At 36.4% G+C, this 22937-nt stretch overlaps 1 protein-coding gene across 4 annotated transcripts; it reads right to left on the bottom strand.

Annotated features, from left to right (window-relative positions):
- Window positions 1-453: 453 nt before the first annotated feature.
- On the bottom strand, window positions 454-6028 carry LOC126373198 (glutathione S-transferase 1-like). Of its 4 annotated transcripts, none has more exons than XM_050019249.1 (6): window positions 5889-6028; window positions 3964-4113; window positions 3432-3490; window positions 2748-2895; window positions 1826-2019; window positions 454-1284 (listed from the first exon to the last, which is right to left on the bottom strand). In XM_050019249.1, exons 2-6 carry the CDS (start codon window positions 4105-4107, stop codon window positions 1158-1160), a joined length of 672 nt encoding a protein of 223 aa, XP_049875206.1. In that variant the 5' UTR covers window positions 4108-4113; window positions 5889-6028; the 3' UTR covers window positions 454-1157. The 4 variants fall into 4 exon arrangements, with proteins under 4 accessions (XP_049875206.1, XP_049875204.1, XP_049875205.1 ...); XM_050019247.1 differs by lacking the exon at window positions 5889-6028 and adding an exon at window positions 5242-5462; XM_050019248.1 differs by lacking the exon at window positions 5889-6028 and adding an exon at window positions 4847-4936.
- Between the last annotated feature and the right edge of the window lie 16909 nt (window positions 6029-22937).

Below are 22937 nucleotides of genomic sequence, written 5' to 3'. Positions count from 1 at the left end.
AGCAGACAGTTGGAAAAAGGCAGTATTGATTGAAAAGGTTTTTCTAAGTTTTCTTCTGTCCGATCTTTAGGGAATAAATATAATTATTTGATTTTGCAGTTAAACGCTGCGCAAAGGGTTATAGTGTAAAAGTATAATCATCAAGTAATAATACAAATGGGGAACTGTCAAAATTTAAGAACACTCATCAGAAGCGACGCCTGATGGAAGAAATAGGCAGTTTTTATCCTCATTAAAACACTCACATAATACCTACCTAAAGGTATACATACATTGTGTACTACATAGTAGTTTGTTTTGAGTAAAAGTTATAATGTAGGTAAGTAGGTTTATTTTTACTTAAGTAAATAGTACCTATTAAAAAATCTTATTATCATCACAAGCAACAAAGTCAGCGAAGTAGAATAGGTTGTACGGTCACGAGCATTAATATGTATACACTTTGGGGTTTATTCCTCGTCCGTCCTGAAGTTTTGTCCCACATTCCAAAAAATTCTTAGTTCGTCCCATATCAATTTCGAAGTCTTGCTTCGTCCCAAATTATAAGTAGGTACTTTAAAGGTATAGTCAACAAAAAAGAATACTTACTTACTTATTTTTTTAAAGTTAAATACCAATAAAACAAGTCTTATCATTAAAATATAAATCACTTTTATTATTCAGTATCACATTCAAAATCACAGAAATGTTATGTTATAATAATTTTAAATAAATACAGAACAGTCAGATCTATGAGAAACAATAATTAGGCAATATTTACAATTAAAAATATAAAAAAATATTTATTAAGTTAATATTTAAAATAATAGGTAATCCTTTTTTGCTGATTGTACAATATAGTAAGTTTGGCATATAAAAAAAACATGGGCCGTATAAGGAATACAAAATGGGACGAAGTAGGAATAAAATATTTAAAATTATATTTTGGGACGAAGGAAGAATATTGTTCGGGACGACATAGGAATTTTTTATGTGGGACAAAACTCAGTGGGACAAACGAAGAATAAATCACTTTGGTACCATGTCACATTAACTTTTGTGACAAATTGAACTGTAAGTCTCACTAAATGTCAAATATGTTAGTGCGACAGAGTCCTAAAGTGGGTACATTATATTGCTCATGACTGTACTAAAACTGCATGTGTAACTGTGTTGTTCTACTTCTTGTTCTTCTCCCAGCAAGACTTAACGAAAACGCCCAATGTCTGAGCGCCAGGTAGGACAACCTTGGAGAAGTTTGGCATAGCACGGAGACGCTCCATCCAGGCAAATGTGCGAGGGAATCTGTAACAACGAGCGCCCAAAAAAAAATACATTTATCGCCTTACCTATGACAAGTGTTTTAAGTATTTGATAATGTCGCGGTAAACATATGTTTAAGTATTTCCATCAGAGGCCCGTGTTGCTCTATGGTTTTTGTAGGTATTTGATAGCCAAGCAACATAATAATATATATATTATATTTTAATCAAATTTTCAAAGAATTGGATTCAAGTTTGCTTGGCTATAAATCTACTTTAACACAATGTTGACCGCGTCAACCGTTGTTTTACATCTATGCGCGTGAGTATGAAACCGCTAAGGGAATGGTACTTAGATATAGTATATTAAAATTTAAGGTATGGTATAGTATAGTAACAATATTATTATGGTATCCATATCCCTTAATAATAAGTACTTATAGGATTTCGTATCAAAAGTTTTTGGCTGCTGGTTGTCTTCTGGCTTTGTCCACTTGATTAGGTGATTACAGGCGAGGGTTATATATACCTTTGTACTTATGTACGTAAAGTAAAAGTACTCATGTATATAATAAATAACTCACTTCTTAGCGTCCAGTGCGTAGAAGTTATCCAAAGCGTGAACAGTGCATCCCAGACTGATGTCAGCCAGGGTGAATGTCGAGGCAGCCACGAAGTCTCGTCCGTTCAGGTACATCTCTACAATGTCGTACACGTCCTCAGTGTCTTTGATCAGCCTCGGAGTCAAACCGTCCAGACCTTCAAACACTGATGGCAACTGAAAGTTCGATAAGTAGGTGGTGTGCATTTCAGAGCGCCGGGAGTCAATGTCATTCTCGTTACCGCAATAAAATTGCTATAATATTGTCTTTTTTCATATTTCGAATCGCAAAAAGACAACAATATTCTGGAACATTCTTCGGTAACATAAATGATAGGAATTCTCGTGCTTTGAAATATGACGGGGTTATTTTTCTAGCACCCCATTTATCACATACCTAGACAATCATTTTAAAGTTAATAAGTATGTGTCTACTTATTAAGAATTTCAATATGCATCCACATATAAACTTATCTCTCTCTCTTTATTTAAGAGCTTCCCTCTTGTCGGTGGAGTAAGCGCCATTACTCCATAGATAGCGCGTGTAGAACGGTGGTTGCCCCAATCGCCTTGCGTTCCGCAGTACACCGTCCAATTTCTCAATCGGTGATGTTCTAGCTAGAGTCCTAACAGAAAAGCGCACCGCTGCTGCACGGCATCAGGGGTGCGCTTTTGATAAACTTATCTACAGCCATCAAATCCAGGATGTTTTAAAGAAAAGCCCTGGACACTGAATCGGTGAGGGTGCATGATGACTTTGGGGAGAGTGGAAAAAGCGAAATTGGTGTCTGTCAGGATCGTAGTAAGTGGAATTCCGTGGACACAATGGGAAATAGGCGAGATCTTATGTATGTATGCGTCATTTCAACATTCAGGCTTTTTAAATTTACCACTAATAAACTTACAGCGATATTCTTCACTCTGATGAAAGCAACTCCTGTGTCGAAGTACATGGCTTGATCCACAAGCGCTCTCTGCTCCAAATCGGAAGGATAGAGTGCCTTTTGTTTCGCATTTCCATACTTTTCCAAGAGATACTTCATTATGGTATGGCTATAAAAATCAACACAACAATGTTAATTCAGTCTGCTCTCGGAATATTGGCAATAAATTATAGTTACACTGTTTTAACTACATTGCGAAATTTCAAAATATGAGTTATTTTTTTTCAAAATAGTACCTAAGGAAAATTAAGTAAGTAGGTACCTAATCATTCAAAAACGCAGTAAACGTGTCATGTTATGTGCCTTTGGCGCCTCCATAGTAACTCTGACATCAACATAGAATAAGGAATGTTACATAGTATAGAACGGCAACTCTCCGCTCCCCACTAGCGTCTGGGCTAGGTTTACCTTACCCTAGAACATAGTTTAGACTTGAATCATTGGTGTCAGAGGTCACACAGACATATTTTATGCGTGTATACGATAATGTCAATGTGTAGTGTCTGTGTAAAACGAAGTTTTTTGTATGAAGTGTCCAGAGTGTGACATCGGGTTTGCTGGTTGGCCATCCACCTCTCAACCCAACCGATAGAAGTAAGTAGGTACTAAATTAAATACGTAATAAGGTATTAAGCAAATGTGTACCTTTCAGAAATCACAAAGTCACCGTCTTTAATTACCGGTACAGTTCCCATAGGATTCAGCTGGAAAATTAAGAAAATACGAGTGAATTGCTATGTTGGTCGGTAAGTACAAATAAATCACACAATCAGGAGCGGATCCAGCTCTGTCAGGGGGGTTACCAGGTATCTCGGTAGTACGGTCACGAGCATTAATATTTTGACAAATTGAACTGTAAGTCTCACTAAATATCAAATAATTATGTTAATGCGACAGAGTCCTAAAGTGGGTACATTATTAACTCAAACTGTCGTCCAGAGAGGAGCCAATCCCCCCCCCCCCCATTCCTTATTTTTTAAACCTTCATATTACCTTACAACTGGCGTAGGTAGGTACCTATTTATAATTACGCAAGCGCAAAGAAAATAAATCAATTAAAGTACCTTGTGGACGAAACAAGAGAAGTAAGTGTGTCAAGATTCAACCAAATATAATTCTACAGTTTCTACTTACCTACTAGTTTGGGAAATAGGCGTGAGTTCGTATATATACCTACCTTTCTAAATTCCGGGGTTTTGTGCTCCAAATTATGAAACTCGATAGTCTTCAATTCCAGTTCTAATCCGAGGAGTTCAGCCATGACAATCACAGCCCATGATGGAGGGCTGCCAGTCAGCTGCCAGAGAACCAACTTCGGCATTTTTGTCTAGGTGAAAAAGAAGAAAAAGAATGAACCATTTGGCGGCTTAATAATAGCCCTGACTCCATATAGGTTGTTAAGATTGGTAATCCATCTCATAACCCACACGATAGAAGATTGTTTAGGTACCTACTTAGCGTGATCCCCAGATACGACATCGATTAGATAAAAATATCCCTATCTCGATGTTAAAACACTATTTTTATAAATTAAGTATAATAATTTAGTGACATACCTAATACTACAAGTCAAGCAGTACTTTCTCAACACTCTCTCTTCTTTATAACGTTTTTCTTCTTCTACTTCATTCTTCTTACATCTTCTTTATAAAGTAGGTATTAAGTATAAGTAGGTACTGTCATGGTTTCCTCTCTTCCATAGTGATGTATTTATATATTTACGTATTTGTTATTATAAACATTATTCATGTATTGTTTTTAATATAGTTCATCTAGGTAAGTATACTTATATTTTTCAACTTTTTGTTATGCACTGTCTATCCCGCTACGCTTTTTATTAAATTAATTTCCTATACCGAAAGGTTGCCTGGAAGAGATTGCTACCTTAGCAAGGCCGCCTGTTGTACTACATATCTAATTATAATACCTAATGTACTTTTAATATGATTTAAGTGCAATAAAGAGTTATGGTATTGTATTTTGTAACACTGTATCTCCCACTCCACCCCTCGCTAGATTTCACTAAATTACTGAACACAATGTTATAAAAATACACTCACCTATAGACACAAAGCGAAAAATAAATTGAAATCTTTAATTTCAATGCTAGTTTTGTCGATACTAACGTGCGAAGGTCGCCACTCTTGATAGTGAATGAGCTGATATAAAATGTTATGTTAAAAAGAGATAAAATATGATATTACGGTAATGAACAATATGATTACCTATTTAGTTTACTGATTTATCTGCCGCTGAATACAGGGTGTTATTAACATCGTACCTACCTAACGAACACTTTGGGTTATGCAGACCTTGATTCTGAGTTGGTATCAAGCGGAATTTTCCGTCGCTAGGTAGGTACATAATATACCTACCTAGTTTTTTCAGACTTACTTATTTCAGATAGGGATCTCACATATATAGGTATTCCGCGTATATAATGAATGATACTTACCAGATGCCTAATTACTAATCGTTCAATTGCTACTTGTCAAGTCAAGTGCTACTTGTCATCATAGAGAAGTCCTATCCTGTGATTGGTTGGAACTGATTACCCCAATAAATTCATCACAATTTTAGCCAATGATAGGATACGATCTGTTAACACGTTGGCGCGCGGTACTTTTTCGGAAATTAGCAGTAGCAATTATCGATCCCGTACTGTTAAATTTATGAGAAATCAAAACACTACATAACGATAGTACCTAACATCTATGACAGTAATCTGCATATACCGTACTGATGAGGGTAATATAGAAAAAATATTTACTTAGGATCAGTACATCTAAAACCGTAGTCGCAATAACCGTACTGTGTCTACCTAGCATAATATAGAATCAAAGTACGGCTTCAACCGCAGTGCTGTCATGACCGTATTTACACTGTTGAGAAACTCATCTCTCCAATCTAAGATTCAGTACAGCTTCAGCCGAATTATGGCGAACAAAATTGCATACACTTATTACTGTCATAACCGTAGTGTGGATGTGTGAGTAGACTGCATATGTGTGAGTTATGGCTCAAAGAAACTTAATATTTTACTCAATTGTGACAGTAGCAACAAAAGGGTCTGTGTGTAAAAAAGAAGTGGGCGTGGCCTACCTAAGTGATTATTGTATCGAAACTGGGCTGCAGTGACCGTAGCAATGATTATAAGAACTACAACTATTTGCGGAAGTGACCGTACCGTGCTATTTTGTGAGTCCAAATTAACGGTTATAGCCGGTACCGCGCGCCAACGTGTTAAGATAAAATCTGCAAAACTGAGTCATACGAACACACGACACAACCTAGATGTCGTTGTTTTAATTCTATGTTTTCGCTACCATACAATAGATGGCGCTAGGCTACCCAGTTTATAACAATCTAAAAATGTTCGTTTGAATTATATTTTAGTATCGTTTTCTTTGTGCTTATGATACATTATTTTGATTTCGTATTATTCTACAACAATTGAAGTTTTACTATCCAATCCACGAGAATATATTATCAACTTTCATCATTCGAAACTACGAACACCAATTTGAATGTAAGTAACGAAACAAAGCATAAAGTAATTTAAAACTTGCGGAAACACTTTGTATTCAGTGAAAATTAAATCTACCTGAAAGATAGGTACAGTTTGCTTAATTTCAGTAGTCGAGTTCTGCCATTTCCTTAGTTCCCCGGATCTGCTACGGCGCAGACAAATTACGAAACCGGATTCCGGTACAGCGGTAAAATATAGCCTTCTGCAATATTCTGCATACGCTCTGTAATATTAATGTCTCCCGGAATTTGTGACTCTCAACTGTTTTCTTTGCCAAATGATTTTGTTAGGTTAGCTCTTATAACACCAAGCCTTTTATAGGTATTTATATCCTTATAATTTTCTTTACTTACCTTAGAATTTTCCAGGTGCGATAGGTTTGCATGGCCGTAGGGTGTCTCCCTGATGCGGAGCAGTTTTCGAAGATCCGGAAGTAGACGTTCCGATCAGACCCCCTATTCATTATTTTTACCTCTGAGGCTTTTCCTGGAAAAACAAAATTTTGTACGGCAGCCATCTTGTTTTTCCGCCATTATTTTCCCAGCGATAGAATTTAACCAAGGTTTAAATAGAGGACGTGAAAAAATAAGTTCCAGGTGCGATAGTTTTGGCAGGCCGTAATGATGCGGAGCAGTTTTCAAAGATCGAGAAGCTTTTCATAGATATTTATATCCTTTGATTATTTACTAATAAAATCTGTAGGAGTATATTTAAAGCTGTTAAGATAGTAAATGGTGCTGATTCAGGCGAACGAAGCTTTATTTTAATTTAGTTTGACCATTTCAAAGATTGTCCTCTCCTTAATTACTATAAATGCAAGAAAGAGAGAGCTAGTTTTGGAACTAGCAAATTAAAATAAAATTAAGTTTGTATTAGAATTGCCACCAATTTGCCTTACCAGAAATATACGCAAAGCTATATCCCAAGTTAGCAATAATAATCTACTATAATATGTTTTTAATGTGTTATTAAATGGCCTCTTGATATAAGTTTATAATATCTTCACGTGTACCTACTGTAAACGTGCCGTAAGCGTGGCCAATTATTGGTCAGCAAAAATTTAGTTTCGATCGCCATCGACTCTCAAAGAAGAAGAAGACTGTAAACATGTCGATATTTAGGTAAAAGTTACTAGGAATGCATTTCTGTGAAACTATTATCATCTCTGCTTTGTTTGGAATAGATTTCGAAATTCAATAATAGTACTGAAAATCTGTGTCCCACAGTTAGATTTGCATATAGATTAATATTCTATTACCAATATAAGTTAGTGGTCTGCCTGCCCCAAATGAATTCTAGCCCACATGGTCGATTTAATCATACAGAAGGTACCTGTGTTTGTTAATTAACATACATTCGCCTGCAAAACTCAGTAGTAAACTTTAAAAATTATAATAACTTTTTAAGTAAGTAAGTACACAAGAAGCTTTCAAAATATAAAAGACCCGAAATATTACTAACTCTGGTTAATTAATGGTTTCTAGTTTAATAGCTGACAAAATTAGGGACTTTCCATTCTACGTTCCCCAAATAAACTGTAGATGGCTCTGTACGGTTTTGTCTTTGTTTAACCTTCAAATTTTACGGATAACGGACATAATATGCATTTTTTATCTTTGTTTTTGGGTATAAATGATGACTCTTGTTATTACACCCAGGCACAACACATCTTCCACCCATTATTAATATAAGTTAAGAAGATACGAAATATAGATAGCAATATAATTCTATACGTATCTGATCAAATCTCACGAAACAGTTATTTTTATATATATGCCTCTGCCATTACATTATAATTTTGTACAAGTATGTACCCCGAGCAAAGAGAAAATAGGTAATTATCACGTTAAATCTGAACAGTGCCATCTATATTGATTTTGGAGAACGTAGCCTGCAAAGTACGTCAATGTCTATTAAATTCAAAGTGACATGGGCTTATGGAATCACGATTCGAGCCTCATCATCATCAATTTAAGAGCCCAGCTCTTGTCGGTGTAGCATTTCCATTCCAGTCTATCAAAGGCCAATCCCTTGACTTCCCTAAAAGACACAACGTTAACCTTTTCTTTAATCTGTTCCATGTAAGCTCTTCTTGGTCTTCCCCTTCCTCTCTTTCCTTCACGAGCCTACCTCAGCCAAACTCAACTACCTAACACGAGCATTAGGTACTTATCTATCTTAAATCTGGCATTCAATTCCAGCCGTATGCAAACTACGAACCATTTGAGATTACGTCTGTTTGAATGAGTTATACATTATGGGATAGCGAATATGCGAATTGTTCAGTTAAATGTAACAATGCAATTATTAAAAGTAAATGAAGTGGGTATCTACTAGAACTTATATAATAATTATTGAACACTAGCTTACGGCTTTGTCCTTCGTTTATCGCGTCTTTGGTCTTCGGTTATCGCGCGCGACACGTGTTTTTCCTCCCTTTTTTCGTCCTCTTTTTATCCATTTATAGGGTGATTTCCAGGAAAAGATACTTTTATTGTGGATAAAAACTAGAATAGTTTACTAAAAACTAGGATAGATGTTCTTTCCTAGATCTCAAACTATCTCCGTACCAAATTTCATTTTTTTTTTTTGGTTCAGCGGTTTAAGCGTCAAAAGGTACTTAACAGACAGACGGACACACAGAATTACTTTCGCATTTATAATACTCAATTAAGTTTCGATTTTAAAACAGCCTCCGTGGTCCAGTGGTTTAAGCGTTCGGCTCACGATCCGGAGGTCCCAGATTCACATCCCGATGGGGATATATCACGAAAATCACTTTGTGATACCTAGTTTGGTTAGGACATTCCAGGCTGATCACCTGATTGTCCGTGCTTCGGAAGGCACGTTAAGTCGTTGATCCCGGTTACTACTTACTGATACAAGTTAGTAGTCGTTACATGAGCCATGTCAGGGGCCTTTGGCGGTTCAATAGTAACCCTGACATCAGGGTTGATGAGGTTAGTAATTCACCTCACAACCCACAAGATAGAAGAAGATTTTAAAAAGAGTCGGAATCCACCGCGATTGTATTTTTACTATTAAATTCTGTAATACGCTGCATAATTTACCCTACCTACGACAGCAAGACAGAAAGATAAAGCTCAACCTAGTGTGAAAGAGGGATACCAATAAAATGTAGTCACTTACTATCATGACAGCGTCCTAAGCATTATGCTATAACGCAGTTTAAAACATAATGTGGTTCTACCAAAGTTCTAGTTGATGAATCCAGGTACTGGCAACCCAACCCACTTTCATACCATTGAATGAGGGTCCAGAATCACGAATTAGTGACCCCTGCATCTGTATGCACGTCACACGATAGCTGCAATCAGATTCCGGGACACGGGACACCCCAATCATTGCTCTTGTTCCGCCAGTCCCGACAGCGGGACACAATCTATTCGTTAGTAGTCTTTAATCATTAATCCGCACAAATTATAGGTCGGTTGGCTTATCGCGGAGGTAATTGTTTGATTTAGGAGATTTTATTAGACTTAGAATAGAATTATGTTGGTGCTTTTGGTGAATTTGGAGGAGTAGAAAACGAATTTAAAATAAGAATAAAATAAATTGATTGCCAGTAACAGTTTACAATTTTCTATAAGAACTAGATAATTATGAATATCCCGTATTCGTAGCAAAAGGAAATGACTCAGCTTGTGCTGTGATAGAGCCGTGCTATGACACAATCCAGTGCTGGTTTTCAGTCATTTCCTCTTCCTGGGAAGTGGACCTGGGTGTGGAAGTAATTTCCAACGAGGGCTAGAGGACATTAAATAGAAATATCCAGCAGCTTTAAGTAAAATACAATAAAATCAAAAGATAATCAAATTAAATTATTGGTAGGTATTTTGAGTGTCTGTGTGTGTGTGTGTGTGTATGTATGCGTGTGTTTTTTTTTTTGTTTTTTTTTTTGACGTGACTTATTGTAGATTTGCCGCAGATGGCATTAACTACTTGGCCGGAATGTACGTGTGCGCACACATTCTAGTTCTAAGGAAAATATGAAGGTGATAGCTGTTAGTTATAATTGAATGTTGCCCAACTTGCAACTAAATACTAGGTAAATATACATACATACATACATAAATATGTTCCCCGAAGGGGTGGGCAGAGCCACAAATAATCAGAAGACTATTTGCAGCCACTTTTGATACATAGTCCTAAGATGAATAATGATGAACCGTATGGTGATAGGGGATCAGCTTATCGCCCTTATAAATTCATCGTTTTTGGTAGGACGCTTTCCGCGTAAATATCCCCGGCTATACAGGTTGTGAGAAGCTGCAGTAGTTTTAGGCGGATCAGGCGTTCGTTATGTAAAATTGACGATTCAAAGAGTAACTATGTTACCTATTGAATAAAAATATTTTTGAATTTGAATTTGAATATAAAACGTTAAAATTACACAATCAGCTTTAACAATACCCAGATCCGAATCAGTTTCTCAAACTGTCTTATTAACGATCCAAGTACGTGACCCTAAGCTTTTATCTTCATTCATTTCTCTACTGACTAATAAAACAGTAGGCTAGATCAAATCCTAAACGAAACTGAACTATGAACTTAATCTCATCCCTCTTCCGTCCTTTGTCTTTTAAAGGATGATTCTCCGGCGAAATTGGAAATTGAAGAAATGGACACTGATTGATTAGAAGGCGAAGTGAACCGACGGACCCTGCCTGCGCCAGATTAAATTAAATAGTAGGCACGATCGATTGAAAAGTTGGCAAGAGCACTACTTTAGAACTATAAGGAAACAAACGTTGAAACGTTGGAGATTTTCTTGGTGATTTAGTTTTAAGCCGGCATTCTACTGCGCCCTTTATTGAGGATGATTCTTCAGGATTAAATTGTTTGATTTTTAATCTATATGAAACAACCAACCCGCAGTGGAGCAGCGTGGTAGAGTAGATGCTTCATACCCGCTCCGGTTAATTGAGGGGGGTGTGAACCCAGCAGTGGGACATATTAGGCTATTTATTTGTTATGTTTTAATGTAAAAAGAAGTCAACGGCCAGTTTCCTCTGAAGTCATCATCATCATGAGCCCATTAACGTCCCCACTGCTGGGGCACCCCCTATGGATGGATATGGAGATCGGGCCTTAAACCATCACGCGGGCCCAGTGCGGATTGATGGTTATTAACGACTGCTAATGCAGCCGAGACCAACGGCTTAACGTGCCTTTCGAGAGCTCGAGATGAAAACATTTTTCTTTTGTGGTTACCCATCCTATGACCGGCCTTTGCGAAAGTTGCTTAACTTCAACAATCGCAGACCGAGCGCGTTAACCGCTGCGCCACAGAGTTCCTCCTCTCCTCTGAAGTATAGAAACATATGTTTTTTTGGACAATCAGGTGATTCAAGCTACATTCCTTTTATTAGATTACAAACATCGTTTGTACATACGCCCGTAATCCTAAATGGGATGGGCAGAGCCTTTTGACATGAACTCTTAGGATGGACATTTTAGCTAGACTAGTGTCCTTAGAGTACAGTATAATGTAACACTATTGTTACCGGCGCCACGTCGCGCACATTACTCCGGCAGTGCTCCGACAAAGAACTAATGGCGCGACACGTACGTGACACTTGCATTCCACGCTATTTATGAACTCATACCTTCTCAGTGCATTTTAAAACGTCTCATTCGCATGAAAATATAAGAAAACAAATGTCTCTATCAGTCTTATAATCAAGAATGGAGAGGTTTCTATACAAAACCATGACTCCGTGTAATCTGTTTCGTCACAATAGTTTAGTGTCAACTGTAGTGTAATGTGACACTTTTTTTTTAATAACATAAACAGCCTATATCCGTTACACTGCTGGGCACAAGCCTACGCTCAATCAACCGGAGAGGGTATGGAGCATACTCCACCACGCTGCTCCAATGCGGGTTGGTATTTTTTAATAAATATGATTTTAATTTTTTTTAACTTTATTTCATTATTATTTTTTTCATTGTAATAACTTTTAATTTTAATATAAGGGACATAATTATATCCTACAATATGGGTACATACGTGAAATAAATGCATTTTATTTTTATTTAATTTTTTACCGGCTCCACACAGCGCACATTATTCTGAAGCTCTGCGACAAAGAACTAATGCTGTGAACACGTACGTGACACTTGCATTCCGCGCTATTTATGAACTCAGTGAACATACGTTCAATGCATTTTAAAATTCTGTGTTCATAAATACAAATACAATTCTCATCATAAAATTCAAAACACTTGCAAGTTTATGTTCCGTAAGGATTATTAAAATAAAGTACTTATTAAGTATAAAAAATAAATGTCATTGTACAGAGGAAGAATTAAGAATGAAGAAGAATTATATAAATAATTCTTAATATTAATGTTTTAAATACTGTGGAGGCTGATATCAGCACACGGAAATGGCGATGGATTGGTCACGTCCTTCGAAAGCATATGGAACATCCGTCTTGACGAGCTCTGACCTGGAGTGCGCGTGGAAAACGCAAAAGGAACAGCCCATAGAGACCAAGAGACTGACGACTCTCGGCTGACTAAGAATTAAAAACTAGCATGTGAGTGAAAATGTTATTCGGGCTGTACAATATCCTAGCTGGGGTTAATAGGATTAGAAGAAGAAGACGAATGTTCCAAATTCAAAATTAATTAAACACGTGTTTTGGCGAACAGAAATTCGTAAGTGTTTTGATTTTTTTGATGAAAGTATACTTATACCATCGAGTTGTTACGTTTTCAATAGACAAGAAAATGAATTAGTCACCCATTCATATTTTGAAAATGGAACATGCACAGTACACGCTCGCAACAAGAACCTATTATATACTTTACCTAAGTTTGATACTATTTGCAAAGGGCGCACACTTACAAAGAAGTAATGTAAGTATTTGCAATCAAGAATTAGGAGAATAGAGGTATATTTAGAAGTTTCCTAGAATAAGCCTCACAATTATCTCTACTTACTTAACTTTTAGCCTCAAGCTATTTAACTTGTAAAGTATGTGTTATTTCATAAATTGTATAAATATCAAACTTATAATTTCAGGGTCGATCTCAGGCCAGGTTTCACGAGGATTGCAGTGAATACGGATATTACTAGTAGGTAACTTCCGCACACTCGGATATTGCAGAATCTTCGCGCTGATGGCCTTCTGGAAACTTTTTGAATTGGGATTTTTTTTCTTACGTGACTCAGAGAAATATATCAAAGTGTACAGTGTGTAAGTGTACTGTACTAAAATAAGTAGGTATAAGTGGGTTATGTATTTATTTATTCAATGGATCACTTATATGCCCAATATAACATTTCGTTAAGACATAATTAAACAAAGTTTACTTTGGCTTACAAACATTATTTAGTTTACCATATTATAGTTATGTTATTGTTATTGTCATGTTATTGTTTCCATATTATATTGTTTGTTTTTTAGTTTATTATTGTTTTTTTTTTTGTTTAGTTTTTGGTTATTGTTTAGTTTATTATTAGTACACTAAAGTGTACTAATTTGTAAGCCAATAGGGTAGTTTTCAACTAGTCAAATCAGATACTTTTTACTAAACGTCAAAACACGAAATTACTACGGAATTTGTATGAAAAAGCAACCTGTGACATCATAGAAAAAACGTGACAAAATGTCGCACTATTATGTATATACATTATTACATTTTTTCTTTATTAAAATTCATAAGATAAATAGAAAAGAGGAAATGTTTTCTTGGACCTTTAGTCTGTCTTTATTTTTTGGAAATTGATATTTTGATACTTTGGAAATCTTTATATCTGTCTTTATTTAGTATTCAGAATTTCATAATTTATCTTTGACTTAGGAAACTACCCAATTATAAGTGAACACAACATTCATCATAAAACACATCTAGTCTGTTGAGATGAATCATCTCAGTCGCTAAAATCTCACTATTAATAACAGTACTATATCATAGTTTATAATTATTGCACAAGTTGGTAAAAAAAATATGAAACTAAGGAAATCTTATATATATTAGGGAAAGAGGATTGGGAAGTGCTTATGTTATGATGAATGTTGTGTTGTGTTCAAGAGACAGAGGTCTCTTTCCCCATTTGTTCGGTTAAATAATGACGTTGAAGGACAATCTATCTATAATAATAAGTTCGCAATAAGCAAGTTAAGCTCGGAGGAGCTCGGTGGCGCAGCGGTAAACGCGCTCGGTTTGTTCAAAAGCGCATTGTGCATTACCACAAATAAGTACAAATTCATAACATTTACTGTTAATTAATTACCTTTCAATATTAGTAGAAAGTTAGCCAAATTACTGTTTATTCAAAAGCAAACAAACAGAAAATAAATATCTACTTTGCTAACCAACTACGGTGTTGAAATCCGCTAATTAATTTCGTTGTTCAAAATAATCGAATTCCTGTGGTTATGTTTGACATGCAACCTAAATCAGTTTGAACGTGTTCCAATGTATTTTAGCTCGTCACTATAATACGGCGCCGTGTGAATGTAAATAAATCAGTCATTTTTAATTAAATGCAGTTTAAATTTATGTAGACGACATGGGAAGCAATTAGACCTCACCACTGGCTGTCCGCAGCGAAGATTTATTGTGCTTCTCTTATAAAATACTTACCAACCAACAGTTTTTACTCAAAATCTGTAACTCACGTGTTAACCATACATACATATATAAACTCACGCCCGTAATTCCTAATGGTGTCGGCAGAGCCACAAGTACCTAATCAAATACAACTTGCAGCCAATATTGATACTAAGTCCAATGATGGATACGATGGACCTTAAAATGATGTCAAGGCATCAGTCCATCACGTTAGAAATAATACAATAAATAAATAAACCGTTTCTGTCCTACGTTTCATGATATTAGAGATATTTCCACCACGGCCACCGGCCGCTACGGCCTCCGTGGTGCAGTGGTTGAGCGTTGGACTCACGATCCGGAGGTCCCGGGTTCGAATCCCGGTGGGGATATATCACAAAATTTTGTTTGATCCCTAGTTTGGTTAGGACATTACAGGCTGATAACCTGATTGTCCAAAAAATAAGATGAGCGTGCTTCGGAAGGCACGTTAAGCCGTTGGTCCCGGTTACTACTTACTGATGTAAGTAAGTAGTCGTTACATAAGCCATATCAGGGGCCTTTGGCGGCTCAATAGTAAACCTGACACCAGGGTTGATGAGGTTGGTACTCCACCTCACAACCCACAGGATAGAAGAAGGAGAGATAATTTATTCAGCAAAATTTACTTTGTATCATATTCATCTTTTTCGACCTTTCCTGTCTTACTTTTCATTATACTAGATATAATTTCTTCACAAAAAATAAATTTATTTCATACCTATTATCTTCACTCCATTTCCGGCTCAGGATAAATAGCAAGAATACAATATTAACAAAAGACGTATATTTTAAGCCGACAGGATTTTATCATGCATGTCAGTATGTTTACATCTACCCTTATCAACAAAGGATAACATAATCCCTTATTAAACCCTTCTACGTTCCCGCAGAATATACAATACCTGAAATTGTATTTTTAGATACCTATCACAATGATCTAAAAATATTGTTTGTTAGTGGATTATACAGAAAGTAACAAAAGACTGTATCTAGTATCTAAATTTTAATTGGCCTTATCTAAATATATAAAAGGAGAAACTGACTGACTGAGATATCAACGCACAGCCTAAACGGCTAAACGTAGGCACTTGAAATTTGGAAGGGACAGCGTAGGTACCGTAGAGGTGCACTAAGAAAGGAATTCCCGAAATTCCCATAGGAACGGGAATTAGCGGGAAAATCCTTTTGTATGAAAAATCTAAACCGCTTAAGTTAGACAATTGAAATTTGGCATGCAGGTACCATAGTAAACTTAAAGCTTAGTTGCAACAGGATATTGCAAAATTCCCACGGGAACGGGAGTTAGCGGGAAAAAACATTTGTATGAAAAAATCTAAACTGCATAAGTTAGATGCTTGAAATTTGACATGCACTCCCCCACACACATAGATTTCTTTTTTATACGAAGTCGCGGGCAAAAGCTAGTTCAATATAAAATTGCGTGCGATCTATGTACGAGCATAGATTAAGGAATAATAATACTACGTATGTAGGAAAGTGAGAATACTATGGAAGGATAATGAATGGGAATTTGATTGTTTATGGTATGAAAGGAGGATGGTTAATGAATGGGACGTAAGGCAGTTTTAAAAAGTAAGAAAGGGGAGTCTTTGGTGCGATGTCGGTCGGGTGAGAGGTTTTTGGTTTTAATATAAGGTGTGTGTAAAATAAAAGGAGTAAAATATATCCTGTGTTATTTCTATATCCCTCACGTATAGAGCGGCAACTCTCCCTCCCCACCAGTGGCTGAGCTAAGTTTACCTCACCCCCTTCGGTCTTACTTTAGTCTTCAATCGTATGGGCGTCAGACGTCACACACACAGATGCGCGTGTACGTCAACCATCATAACAATTTGGGTAAAACGAAGTTTTTTGAATGAAGTGTCCGGGGTGTGGTACTAGTGCTGTTGGACCTTCTTTGGCGCTAGTACCTTATCAATACCATTGTTTAATCCAGTCACAACGAGAAGTACAGATAAAACACCTTCTTCTTCTTCTATCGTGTGGGTGGCGAGGGTCAACCCTGGCGTCAGGGTTACTATTGAACCACCAAAGGCCCCTGCATGACATGGCTCATGTAACGACTACTTACTTACATCAGTAAATAAAAACACCTTTATAAAAATATTCGATAAATATCAGTAAAAATAAACAAAATGTACCTATTACTTTATCTGATTTTCTTCTTTCCAAGACTACATCTAGTTTCATTGACCCGTTGGTACTTAAGAGGCCATTATTGACACCTGTTCGCCAATAGGTCCGTGAAAGCCTATAAATTGAGCTAATAGCCTCGGTCACGTGGGAGTGGGAGCCGCCACTTGCACACGTTTCGTTTTACAGATTTAGTCCGGACCACTAATGAAACGCTCTTAATGGCGTTTCGTTACTGCTAAGATTTTTTCCCTGTTCATATTTTTGCGAGTTCATTGCTTGTTGGGTGTGGAAAATACGCGTAGTCACAAAAATCGAATACAATTTAAGAATGGTTTGAGATACCTTTCCGAATAGCCACAGAGCCACTCTACTGATGTGTTCTGTAGCACGGTTTCATTCAGTTACAATACTTTTAGATGCACGACATTCATTAGAAAATATAATTGAAAATAACTGTATTTTAATTGGAAAATGACCTATTTTTAATGTTGCTGTCTTGACATTATAACTCCGGCAGTAACTAAAATTAATAATGTGCAATATAAATCGTTCATCTGTCTAAATAAACTTAATATTATAAGTAAGGACAGGTGGGTTGGTCAAGTTGCAATACGTGCCGGATAGTGTATTTATAACTCTACCAAATTAGATGAACGCTTTAGACATAGCAACTTGGCTAATCCCCCGAGAAAAAAGAAATAAGCGGCCCTCCTCCAATAAAATCTATCTTCTTCTATCGTGTGTCTTATGACGTGGATTACCAACCACATCAACCCTGATGTCAGGGTTATTATTGAACCGCCAAAGGCCCCTGACATGGCTCATGTAACGATTACGTACTTATATCAGTAAGCAGTAACCGGGATCAACGACTTAACGTGGCTTCCTAAGCATGGATCATCTTACTTTAGGACAATTAGGTGATCAGCCTGTAATGTCCTAACCAAACGAGGGATCACAAAGTAGTTTTATTTGTTTTGGTTACCTCCGGAACGTGAGCCCGACGCTCAACCACGGAACAAAAACAACAATAACAAAATCTGTAATTTTTGGGGAAACAAACAAAAACTGGTAATCGGTTACATTATTACTTAAAAAATAATAATGGCTTTGATCTTCTGTATTGTTGGAAAAATGAAAAGAACACCTCTCAGAAAGGATAAAGTACCAGCGCACCACCTGACCCTCGAGACTACTTTTCCTCCATCATAATGTATCCATAAAAACAATCTATATGTAAAATTCATAGCCTTCTGCTCACAAGTTTCATACGACAAAGCATAAGAAGCGAAATATAAAGAAAACAAACTTCGTTATATGGAGACACCACATCGAACGTGGCGGAGTTGGTAACAATCACAAATTTCCAATATAACGTTCGCTTGAACTTTAATATCTTCGGTTACAGCTGCAGGTGTGGCCAAATTCAAGGTGAAGGTGACAGCGGATTTTGAACTTTTGTTTTCTTGTAACCTATGGACAAATAAGTTGGAAACCCTGAGGGGTCTCAATCAGTACCTCAAGTATTATATTTTATGATCTGTGCCTTAGCTCAGGGCGATGCCTAAGTCCTAAGATGTATGATGTAGTCTACACCGCAGAATAGAAAAGGTCGAGTTTTCTTTTGGTTAGACATTTGTCATTAGACTACCGTAACTGCCAAATCTAGGAGCCCCCCAGTTCGATTAAAAAATAAACTTGCTAAAGCTAGAGTCTATGGATAAGTCTACTTCGGTTATGTAGATTAGTGTTCTATTGCTCAACATTGTAAGACAGCGCTAAAATAATGTCTCCAAATTTTGTCATGTCTATTTTCTTTCTTCTTGGGACAAAAATATTCAATATCATTGAATATCGCTCAGTTCTTCTCTCTTGGACTTCTAACTAACTAATCCGTTCCCCCGAAGTATTAATTTTCATTTTCAATAACAGGTGCGCCCCTATCATCGCCGTATTCATTACAGATTCCCAATAATCTACAATTAATTTGGAAAAATCCGTCGGAGGGGTCTGCTCCCGGGTTTTTAACGAGACAATTGCTTCTTTGATTGGACCAATCTGTGTTTTAAACTGTTGACACGCTATTGCATCCATTTGAGTTTATTGAATGAAACCACAGATATTGTGATTGCTTACTAGATAAACTCGATATACACACGACTCACACTTTTAATCTCTTTCGGGGTGAGTAGAAAATCAGAATACAGCTAGATATACTTAAAATGCGGAAATGATTAAAAGTTTCGTGATTAATCGCTTAGTATAGATAGTTCACTTTTAGGAAGACACAATTTCTCAGGGCCTTTCTTGAAGTGTCTTAGGGTCCATCTCGCTAGGATACAATGACAGTGTCACCACGGCTGCGCAACCAACCACCAGCAATTATGTGATTGTGCAAGCAATTTTTTTGTTGTTAGCATCTGAATAAATAATAATTAGTCTTTAGCAAGCGGTTAACGGCCTCCGTGGTCCAGTGGTTGAGCGTTGGGCTCACGATCCGGAGGTCCCGGGTTCGAATCCCGGTGGGGACATATCACAAAGATCACTTTGTGATCCCTGGTTTGGTTAGGACATTACAGGCTGATCACCTGATTGTCCAAAAAGTAAGATGATCCGTGCTTCGGAAGGCACGTTAAGCCGTTGGTCCCGGTTACTAATTACTGATGTAAGTAAGTAGTCGTTACATGAGCTATGTCAGAGGCCTTTGGCGGCTCAATAGTAACCCTGAGGGTTGATGAGGTTGGTACTCACAACCCACACGATAGAAGAAGAAGAAGCAAGCGGTTCGGAAAAGTTATTTTTGAATGGGTCGTTTCCCTATTATAATATTTTCAAATTCTCGAACCTCTCGCGTATATTATTATAATGTACGGCATTTACCCACAATACTTCTAGTAAAATTATAATAGTTCCTGACAATATTTTTGTCATTATGCTGTAAGACACCCTGCTCAGTGCAAAGTCACGTATAAGAGGACCCACGTCGTTTATACCACAAGTTGTTACTTACCAGCGCGTATGTAAAGATACAAAGTTGCTTCTAATTTAAATTGAGATCATTTAAATCTACGCACATAACTTACAGCAACAATGGTATGGGAAAAGATTTATTAATTGACTCGTTTACTATAGTCATTTAAACCTACTTATATTATTAAAAAATAAGATAAAAAAGAAAAGTAAGATGTGTGTGTTTTAGTGTGGAAATAAATCCCCACCGCCCCGCCCCGCCCCGCCCCGCCCCGCGCGCGTTACTGACCCCTACGGCGTGGTCGACGTTTTGAGCAGATATCGTTGTCGGCTTCTCATAAACCTCTTAGACGATGCTCTTGGCCTGGGGGTAGCGCCCTCTCAGTTGGGCTGTTGTCTTAAATTTTGTTCCAGCTCAGTGCGCTCAGTGCTCCATATTCGTCGGGTAGCGCTTCACTATGTATCGAACCAAGTAGGTAAGTAGGTAGTTAATGTTATTCGAATTCAATCTGCAATAAGTCACGTCAAAAAAGAGTTTTTTGAGAGCAGCTTTATCTCTCGGTGCCGTAACAATATTTTGCAAATATCGCACGATTTGAAACTCGATTCGACTTACTAGTGTTGTGCTGTGCACTGCATCTGTGTAGTGTCTGTGTAAGAACGTGATTTTTGTATTGCGTCCGTGATGCGGCTTTAGTTCCACACAGAGTATGTCTGATCTGTGGCCTAAATTTGTATGTCAATTACACTTTATATGACAGTCGAGTCCTTACTTTAGTTGCAACAAGGCTGTATCCACAATTACGTAATTTCTTAATTTATATTTCTATGCTTAAGGTAAGTTTCTCAAAAGTCTATTTTTTTTTTAATAAAACGACTTTCCTTCGTAAAACTATTTAATTAAAATAAGATTCGTCTTTGGCATGAAAAGCAACAACATATTCAAATGAATTCACATGACTATTAAAATAAAAATACAAGGTTTAATTGTCCTTATATACTACGTTCATACATAAATACTTAACATAATGATAAACTTTAAAATTCACAAACGTATAATAAGTCACTAATGAAAAACGGCAAATGATGATTTTTTGTAACTAATGTAGGATTATGAACGAATAATTTTATTCCGTCTAGCTTCCCTAACCTGAAGATTTCACAGGTCCGGTTTTTTACAGAAGCGACCGCGACCTTCCAAACCCGCGAAGGGAATACCAGCCGGATACAGTTTAGGTCACATACCTCCGAAAATGCATTTCTCGGGAATGTGGGTTTGAATGAATAATTATTACGGATCATAATTTACGGATATAACATAAAAGAACACAAAAAGTATGTATATTTACAACAAAAAAATAACTATATGTATAACTAAAATTACCAATCTACCTAAAGCAAAGCGTATACAAAACCATGTACACTTACCTACCTGTCACATTTATCTGCATTACATTATTTCAATCATTGGGTAGTTTCCTAGGTCAAAGATATATTATGAAATTTGACTTGTTAGACATTACCCTATTATAATTTACCGGCTATAAAAGTATTACTTTTGTAATTTAATATTATAATAAGTTAATAAATGCGTACAAATTTAATGGCGTAGTTCGAGTTTGTTTGAATATTAATTTCATTTTCAATTAATTTTACATTAAAATACACATATAGCCAGCAAATAAAAATTAATACAGAACAGATATTTTAAAAAGCAAATAAAATGTAAAAGATATAAAATGTAAATAGGACCTTAGTTTTTTTGATATAAATCACATTATCATTACGAATTACATTTTAACGATGTTTTAGATTATAAATTAAGAACAACATATTTAATAATTTAGTAAGTAATTCATTCCGTCGTCCAAAAAATTTTTGTATAAAATATTCTTCGTCACCTAAATAGCATTTTTTCACGTGATTAAAAATTCCTTATTTTTAAATCTAGTGTTCGCGATGATTGACTTTTTTATTTTTTGTGAAAGACATTATGGTGTAATTTATGTGAATAAACAATTAAAAGTGAAAATTTGTTAGGAAATCATGTTATCTTCATTTAGTATGTGTTAGAGCGAGACGCAATGCGAAATAAGGACAAAGAATTGTGATAAAAAAGGACTTAAAGAGCAGGACAGACTATAGAACTTGTGATTGGAGGAAAATGATTTTGATTAAGTTTTGTTTTTGGGTTATTTTTGTATCATTTTCACTTAGAGTTGTAAGGTTTTGTTTGATAATTATTGTTTTTTATATTTTATCACCTGAAATAATGTTGTTACGTGTAGATTTAAGTATGTACCTTTTAATAAAACTTATTTTGTTCATGTTTTTTATTAACCCAGAGAGATACATAGGAAAAATGATCCATTTTTAAGGGACTTTGCCCCAAATAGTAATGAAAATTCTAGATTACTGAAATATTTTTAAAGAGAAACACTATTTATGATGTATATTGATTAGGAAAGCTAAGGATCATTGAATTAAGATAGTTTTTGTTCGAATATTCTTATTGGAAAAATAATTATAAGAGAAAATGTGTCTAACTGATAGTGAAAATAAAGAATCGGAGAAGTGAGGCACACCCAGGAGTGGAATAGGTACGTCATTTGTATAAAAGGAAGTCATTTCCTAGCAATCGGGTCAGTTGGTTCCTATCGCGCGCGCATACTCGACGTCTCCGGGCTCTCCTGCGGTGCCTCGCTCCTCATTAGTATCAAGAATTGTAAGAAGCATTTTTATTTCCCTGTTGCGGCGACCAGCACCCCCTCGGTGTAGGGCGTTCATGGGCCTTGGTCAACTTCAGGTTGGCCATCTAGTCCGTACGTCCAGCACATTTGTTGGTCCTTCGAGCCGGATCCGCT

This window comes from Pectinophora gossypiella, chromosome 15, assembly GCF_024362695.1.
Source record: "Pectinophora gossypiella chromosome 15, ilPecGoss1.1, whole genome shotgun sequence".
Taxonomy (NCBI): domain Eukaryota; kingdom Metazoa; phylum Arthropoda; class Insecta; order Lepidoptera; family Gelechiidae; genus Pectinophora; species Pectinophora gossypiella.
Note: the sequence above shows the minus strand (reverse complement) of the source record. Positions and strands in the feature narration are given on the sequence as shown.

Excerpts from the sequence above, each read along its gene's own strand:
- LOC126373198 (XM_050019249.1), bottom strand. The coding sequence starts at position 4,107 with ATGCCGAAGTTGGTTCTCTGGCAGCTGACTGGCAGCCCTCCATCATGG. Across the intron at positions 3,491-3,963 it reads AAACCCCGGAATTTAGAAAG|CTGAATCCTATGGGAACTGT; the intron begins GTAGGTATATAT and ends TTAATTTTCCAG. Across the intron at positions 2,896-3,431 it reads GACTTTGTGATTTCTGAAAG|CCATACCATAATGAAGTATC; the intron begins GTACACATTTGC and ends TGATTTTTATAG.